The sequence below is a fragment of the Branchiostoma floridae genome, chromosome 12, assembly GCF_000003815.2.
Source record: "Branchiostoma floridae strain S238N-H82 chromosome 12, Bfl_VNyyK, whole genome shotgun sequence".
Taxonomy (NCBI): Eukaryota; Metazoa; Chordata; class Leptocardii; order Amphioxiformes; family Branchiostomatidae; genus Branchiostoma; species Branchiostoma floridae.
The window spans coordinates 12904828-12913623 of NC_049990.1; the positions used below are offsets into that span (position 1 = coordinate 12904828).

At 41.2% G+C, this 8796-nt stretch overlaps 1 protein-coding gene across 3 annotated transcripts in view; it reads left to right on the forward strand.

Moving 5' to 3' along the window:
* The window catches only part of LOC118427788 (neuroligin-2-like), a 29722-nt gene that overhangs the window by 12917 nt on the left and 8009 nt on the right, over positions 1-8796 (forward strand). For all 3 annotated transcript variants that reach the window (XM_035837719.1, XM_035837717.1, XM_035837718.1), the window contains one exon: positions 4467-4631. In XM_035837719.1, coding sequence (XP_035693612.1) covers positions 4511-4631 — 121 coding nt within the window. In that variant the 5' untranslated portion in view covers positions 4467-4510. The remainder of the gene's footprint in view (positions 1-4466; positions 4632-8796) is intronic.

An 8796-nucleotide genomic window follows, 5' to 3' on the forward strand; every position in this document is an offset into this window, starting at 1 on the left:
TATAATGGACACATAGAGAGGATATAACCGGCCAGGGAACAGCTCGCGATCCTAGGATCCGTCGATCGCGTGCTGTTCCCTGGCCGGATATATTCCTCTGGCCGGCTTCCTCCTCTATTTGTTCCATTTCTACGATTTTTCTAGCGATCCGGAGTCTGGTAGAGACTATGTTATACCCTGAATTGCACACAGTGTGCCATACAACTTGACAGACAGTTAAACAGAGCGGCAAGACTGATTACAGGATACAGACTTCAAGATCATGTCCCAGTTCACACCTTGCTATAGCTGCTGCAGGTCTGGAGTCTGTGCGTATGATGAAGTTCAGGACATTTAGACGCCAAATATACCTAATGGCTTAGTAATGCCATTTTTACAGTTACGTTGTTTTTCATTGTTATTGTGTTGTTTCTATGTATGCGCATATGCCCAGGATTGCCCGAAAAACAGGTCTAGGCTGACCTGAGTTGTATTGTTCCTGGTAGAATGAATAAAGTGAAAGTGACATATAATGGCTGTTTTATGTATATTACAGCACTTTCGCCGGTTTTTGTAAAAAAAAAAAAGATTCCAGGCCCAGGGAGCGATGCTGCTCCAGGCACACGCACCCCGCTGTGTGTAAACATTCTCTGCCATCGGCCGGGCCGGCCTAGCTGCCAGTATCATGTAGTCATTTTTGGTTTCCAGGCAGCTTAGGGCGACTCACTGTAAATGTTCAGCGAACAGGGAAGAAAATGCTACGACATCGGAGACAAGTGCAACGTGTTTTCTTGTTCAAAATGAACGCGTCGAAATAAAATACATGACCTTAATTGTGCCAGTACAAACTACCCTATGTTACACACTAAATACGCTTTTAATCTATACATACAAGCATGACGCCTGACTGGTGGTATAATCATTTTTAACACGATTGACAATAAAAATGACAATTTTTTTCTCCACAGGAGAATTAGTCACATACATGTATATACAATGCGAAGTGTATGTTCATCTCGATTCAAACTCGTAGTCCGTGTACGTCCATACTTTGGTCCGTGCCATCATATCGGGACATCGGGAGGAAGAGGGAACTCGACCTAGTCCCATCCATTGAAAAAAAAAGCCATCGAGCATATGCTGATGCATATACAATCATGCATGATTGTATATTTTGTCATATATCGCCTCTCTAACTCACCATTCGCGATCTAGGATATTTGTCGATTGGAGATTAAAATAGTGCCCCTGGTTGTGTTGTAGGTGATGAAAAACGTTAGGTCCTGTAATTCAAGCAACAGGAGCTTATTGTCTCATTTGCATCAACTTCGTCTTAATTTTGGACTACTAAAACTGTCTCCATCTTCTTTGTATATCAATTCATGGGATATAAAACTTGCACTGCAACCAGATCTCTTCCGTATCACTGACGAAAGGTAGTGGATGTTATCTGAAGCGTCTGACCATTTTCAAAACCATATCCAGATGCTTGAGTAATTGCTTTGGGACGTCTCCTATTAATTGTCTAACCTTCAAAGATTTTCTTGAGGAAAGACACTCTTTTTATACAACCACAACATTATTTTCGCCGACATTTCGGTGACTGTCTGTCCCATTCATCAGGGTTTTTACATATATATTACATATATACAATGATAGTTTTCCACAATCACAATACGGTCCTAAATCTAAAGGAGTGATGTATACATATGCAGCAGTTGTTGAAGAAAACGTGGTTTAACTAAACGTTAGAAGCCAGTTCCACAAATCTACTTCTTAAGAATGCGGTCCCAAATGTGACTGAGTTTGTATCCCCCTCATCACGTTTTATGTCTCAAGTGGATTTTCTAAATAAAAAATTGCACACTGCTCCTCGTATTTTGTTGTCGCAGAAATTCATTTTTCAACCGGTTATCAATGGAAGGACAATTCAAAACTTTACGGTCGGCAACAAAATCCACATGAAAAACATAATATGGCAATATTCTCCAAAAATTCCTTTGTTAGATGCTCATTATAATTAGGCAAGCCTATTTCTGTATAGATAATATCAGTAACGTTTCTCAGGTTTTCCCGTAGTTTTTATACCATCGGCACCGCGCTTTGCACGTTAACGACCAGGCGATACGAATTTACGGGACCCAAGGGGCTCCATTAGCGCAAGTGAAGATTGCTCAGTGGTACTTTCAAATCAGCAGTAGGTAAGGGAGTTGTTAGTAAATCTACAGTTTGGTATTTCATACCACTTTACAAGATTGACATCAGTAGCGATCGGTACAACATCCTGGCTGCAAGCTGCTGTAACTTGTATCCTTTGACTCATTTGGACTTAGGAGGGGAGGGAAGCAATTCGTGTGCAATATGTGTCACCACAACCCATTACGCGTTTGTATGTGTGTGTTTGTGTATGTATGTATGTGTGTGTGTGTGCGCGCGCGTGTGTGTGTGTGTGTGTGTGTGTGTGTGTGTGTGTGTGTGTGTGTAGAACACCGGCATAACTGGAGAGCGCCTGGATGGATTGTAGTGATATTTCGTATGTGGGCGGATCTTGAGAACACCTGTAGGTAGATCTAGAAACGATTAGATTTTGGCCCCTACGGGGCTTGTTACGGTACTGCAGCGGAACTTCCGGGTTTGATATCTCAAGTTCTGGACATGCTGTGGTCATGATTTTTAAGTGGTAGATAGCTCGTGGGACCGAAAGTAAGTGGTATAGATTTGGGCACCCTATCGGCTTGTTTTGGAACTGCTGGGAGGGTTTATAAAGTGTCAGACTTTGAAAGGGAATACTAGTAATTCAAGAAGGGATTAACGGATGTCATGATTTTTGGTATGTAGATAGCTGAAGTGACTGAAGACTGTCCTGCAGTTGCAGGCTTGGATATGTCAATGATGTACAGTAGAAGCCGCTTAAATGCACTGTCTATTTGCCAGTGAATTTCTTTATATTGAATCCCATAACTTTTCTTCTCGAAATATCCTATATGCCACTTGTATCGAGTATCATCTTATTGTCATTTGTCACAATCGAAATATAAGTCTTTACTGTTCATTAGGCAAAATCATATTTAACATATTTACATACCATTACTTTAATGTTCGTTACTGATACCTACCGGTCAGTAATCATGAAAATTCATTTATTTATTCATTCATTCATTCTTGACTTATCCTGTGTCGACTACATCAGTTTACCCTTCCAGGCAGAAATGTTAGACCAGACTAGGTATTTGCTTGCCAACATATCTGTATTTTCTAGCAAACGTTACTTCATCCTTGAGTTAACAAGCTAAAACAACACATGCACTACAACCGTCATACTGTGAAATATCAACATCTATTGACCACAAACTAGCATGGCATTCTTTGCGGTTAAGAAGCTGTGACATGATAATGTAATAGGTTCATTGGTGTTGCATTTCCGCGGCCGTCTGTACTCGATTCTTTACGTTTACTATTCTATGTAAATAATATTGTTGAGAAGTTGTCTCTTTTCGCCGACGACATCTGCAGATTCCATTGATACAGCGGTTTCACTTGTTTCTTACGCAGAAAGAATTTTCCAAAGTCATCAAACCCTGTGCTCAATAAATTTGTTATTAAGTCATATAGATATCAATTACCTCCATGAAAATGGAAGTATGGTTGTTACTCTTGGTGACGGATGGGGGTTCACCTTGGTAGTGCATCAGCCATATTTAGATATCTTTCGTCCTGGAGATACTGTGTTCTCGAAGTGGTGTAAATTTGGGCTCCCTAGCAGGTTGCTATGGGCTATTTCTCGTCTTCTGTTTTTGTGTGCGTATCTTACTAGTAGTTCAGCCTTGTTTTCTCGACACATACCACTGAGTTTCAAATGGATGTCGATTGAAAAGCTATTACCACAATTAATTAAAGTTTGGTGGTAATTGATATAACTTTGTACCACAAGATTATACCCCGAAACTGGAGCTGTGCGCATTATCTATTGGTGAGGCCCAGAACGTATTGATCACCCCCCTTAAATCACATATTATGCACGTCGTGAAGCCTTTCTGCTTTTCAATTGAATTAGCAATAAATGAGTAAAGCAGTCATTCTCAATTAAGGTAAAGAATGAAAGTAAAAAATTGATCCATTCATTTACATGCATACCAAAAATAGCCTACATGTTACAATGTTAAGGGTTCTTGGCTTATGTACCAGTTTGCACTTACCTCTCTCATTTGTTGACATGTAAATTGAATATATGAGTTGTAATACCCCCCTCACATTAGGCGCGATTCGATTGGACGACGAGTCTGAGAGCTCTAATTTATGAGGAGGCATGACCCTGATGCCGACGAAGAAATGGCAGAGTTCCCCCTTCCCGTCAGGGTTATGCCTCCTCGTAATTTAGAGCTCGCAGACTCGTCGTCCGATCGAATCGCGCCTAATGTGAGGGGGTATAACGAAAGCGAAATATCATTTCCTGATCTATGCCCTGCTTTATTGTTGTGCTTTTACAGATCCAGAAAATATTGACAAGAAAGAAAGATACCCGTTGGCTGTAATGGTTTTCGTCCATGGAGGAGATTTTGTGCACGGAGCTGGGAGCATGTATGACGGGAGCGTCCTCGCCAGTCACGGCACGGTAGTGGTGGTCACAGTCAACTACAGGATGGGCATCCTAGGTAATGGCGGGGGAATTTCATAGCTAAATACATCAACATCATTATTCTTTAACAGACCTTTAACTACTTGCGATGAGACAGATCATATATGTAGAAAACATTTGACCTGTGACATTTTCTCATGTTCATTGCAGCAAGAAGCTTTCCAGCCTTTCGCTTACTCAGTATTAGAATACGGAAAACACATAGTACGCTTATTCCTTTGTACAATTTTACATTTTCATCATAGCGTGCTACTGGAGATATATTTCAAGTCGAGTGCCAACGCAAAATAGATAATTTACATGCATATCAGTTCGGGGTAAATACCACCCGAGGGAGGCTTGTTGCTGAGCGTACGCGTGCCATGCTTAAGGTGGGGTCACACATGCGTATATATTAAAGTCCGTTTGAGGTGCGTATGAAGCTCTTACTCTCTACCAGGCTCCACAGGTCGCGGGAGAAATAATACAAATTGGACAAATGTAGATACATAACATGCCAGATGAGTTAGTTGACCGAGAAGTATGGTTAGCGACCCAGCTAACTCGTCTGACATGTTACCTGTTTACGTTTGTCCAATTTCTATTATTTTTCCAGCGACTTGTGGAGCCTGGTGGAGGCAAATACTCTCATGCGCGCCTCATACGGACTTAAATATATACGCACGTGTGACCCCACCTTTAATAAGGTCAAGTTGGGTTCCCCTGTTCTGAGACAGACTTTGCAGTTTAAGGTGTGTTGCTGCAATCTCAACATTAGTCCAACTTGGCTCTTCCACATCAAGTCGTTTGTCTTGCCTGACCGTCATTTGCCAAGATCCATTAAGTATAGTTGACCATGAAAATACACAGGCGCTTTACATTTCTATTTGATTATAAGCATTTTATCCCTGGCAATATGATATCTTAAGTCATATGGGACATATCATTCACTCGTTTTGGGGTAAAAACACTCGGCCTCAAAACAATTGCGATTGAAATATGCGATGGTGAGTCAAAAAGTAATGCCCATGGTTTCATAATAGACTCATTTTTTAATCGAATGAGTTGAAATTTGGCACAAAGGTAGAGACATGTCGTCTTGAGATGGAAATATATCTACATTTGTCGCTGGTGTAGAGGGAGGTATAAGCGGGCGTTAGGATCATGGTATTTGTGGTGTGTTGATTAAAATTTCTTTCGCCTATTTCCCATTAACTAAGAAGAATCAAACTTGTAATAAATGTGTCAGGTTTCGTTTCTTTTGGTTAATGGAAAAGTAGTATACGGAAACTTTTATTCAACATCTTACGAAATCGGCTTAAGATCCAACTTACTCTATCCTAGCAGCTGTACATGAGGAACCATAGGGAGTTCACAAATAGAAATCGACATGAAACCTACAGAGGAATTTGCTATTTTAGCATCCAACAATTATTATAAGTGAGTCAGATTAGAGGAACAGATCATCTGACAATATTCCGAGGGTGTTGTCTTCTTGAAATCAATTCAGTTGGTCTTAAAATGATGAAAAACAAATTTAGATAGTTTAATCACAAGAGTATGTATGCCTTTACCTTTGTGCCAAATTCGATTAAAAATGACCGTGTTCACTTGCTATACTTTCTGATCCATCCTAGTATATTCTAGCCTGGGTACCATCCGATTTCTACCGTGGCTCCTTACTCTAGCTACCCTGAAAAAATAAGGGTAGCGAGTGTATGGAGCCCCAGTAGAGGTCGGATGGTACTCAGGCTATGTTTTGTTTATTCCAATTACTGCAATGAATGTTACCTTATTACCGACTTCATCAATGGAGAGAAAGATAATGTTTAGGACGATGGGGCTCGTTCTCATTAAAATTGTGCTAAATAAGGATACAGGATATAGATTGTAGATTAGCTCATGGTTTTTGTTCGCTGCGTTGCTTTATGCCCACTATAAGATAGGTTGAGAGTCTGCCACCCTTCCTGACAGTCATGCTGCGGAGAAGCAATGGATCGCTTGGGGACGCTTTTTCTCCCATCAAGCATTGCGCGATTGCAGCCAGGCAGATGACAAGGCACGGCGCAGTGCAGTGATACGTCAACATTAATTCATTTGCTTTAAAAATCTCAATACAATCTAAACAGGTTTCCCGAAAGTGCGACACGGAACGAAAAGGAACGAAAGGGGACGGAAAGGAACGAAAAAGAACGAAGTATGAAGCAAACTGAAATAAAATCAATGGGAATATAAGGAAATGGTACTGTGTGCGTCAGAAATATATGAAACGTGTTTCATTTTACCCTGAATGTGACAATATCAATTTTTTTACGGCTCAGTTTCAGGCTTTTGCGTTTACGTGGAGCCCTACATTATTCTCTCGAGATTCGCGAAATACAAGGAAACGAGATAAGACAGTAAGGACAAAAATTCAGTTACTAGAGGGTGGTAGATAAATATCAATTAATTCACATTTTCAGAATTTACCAACAATGTAGCAACAACATCGCAGCGTTGCTGTATTTTAGTGGCTTCTCCCAAGATGCTCCCAAGATGCCTCATGCAAATGACCCCCGATTGTTTACGTCTTTAGAAATCCGGCCAGTAATGATATGCTAATGAACTGCTGCGTCACGAGCATGACACCTCCCTTCAACAGGGATCACAACACGATGGCGCGATGGCCCGGTGCCAATCAAAATTTAGGCCGGGACCACTAGAAAATCACTTTGGGACATTATTTGGGACCATAGAAAAATAATTAAACATCAGAATGTCAACCCGCCGTACGTTTCTCAGGCGCGCGACTCAGCTTTCGGCTCCCAAAAGGCCCCCGAATTTGATCTGTGACAGCACGTGTGGGGACCAGGCAAGAGCTGATTTGTGACTCCGCCCATCGCCTTTGATCTGTATTTAGCTATTTCCGTCCGCCTGCACTTTCCCTCCCGCCAGTTCGAACAACATTCAACCTATCACAAATACAACTTCCAGCCAGTCAGGTCATTCACCAAATATGGTAATGTGCCTGTCTTTTTGTCATCGTGTGACAACTTTCCGTCTAATAATTACAAGTAAATGTCTGCCTCGTGCGAACGACATCAGGCTCTCTCACAGTAAATGTACTATCCTCGGACGATAGAAAACTACGCCTTTATACTTATTTCAAAGTTTGTGGTGTTAATGTTCTAATTTGCCCGATGACTTTGCTAAAATTTATCATACGTACGCGTCGGGTCTACTGGCGGGATCCCATATGACCGCAAGTATAATGAAATCTCTTGGTGTTCATGTTCAACAATTGGACAGGCAGCGACAAGAAAAAAATACCAATGCCGTGTTTCGATGTCCTTGTCGCAAAACAAAGGCGTTGTATAATATTTATTGGTGTTTTTATTCGATTTTATTTCAGTTTGCTTTATGCTTGCTTGAAGTTGTGATGTTAATTTCGACTGATGAAATACCCAGGACATCAGTTCAGGCTGCATTGCCACTTTTTTTTTAAAAGCATTTCTTTTTAGGAATACTCCTGTGTTAACGACAGCTTAAAATGACAGAAAAGTGATAATATATTTTTCGACAAATTTGATTATATTATTACAGGTAGGTAACATTTATTACAACAGTATACTTTACCTTTTTTTCTTTGAAATGATTTACAGTATTGGCTACATACGTTTAAAGGAAAGCATCAGAAAATCTTCAATTCATTATTTTCCAGTAGTTTACTCATTAAAAAGTTGATGTACGTCAATTTTTACATTAATCCGCCCAATATGACCCTGTAGACACGTGAACTTCGCGCTCTCCTCCCCTCTCCCGCCGCGCTGGCCGATGACGTAATGGCCTCGTTCTGATTGCCTGCGCGCTGACGTCACAAATCAGAATTGAAACTTCTGGCCATGCCAGCCATTTTGCTCGGTGAACCTCGGTCCCTTCGGCGGGAAATCACACCGCCATTCTGGAAGCCAGTCCGTTGTTGTTGACAATTAACTTCGTGGACCTGTAAGTCGCGTTGTGAGCTGTCTACGAAGCCATAGTCCCCGGGAGACTGAACATGAATGGGCTTGTCTGCGAGTGAACCGCGCGACGGTACGAATCAAAACAATGGTGGTGGGGGAGGTTCATGCACCGTGCCATTCTGGACTGTTACAGGAGCGAGTTCGAGTATATTCTTACCTTCTCCTTTCCGGACAGCTCAGCGATAATTACACGTAAGCTTC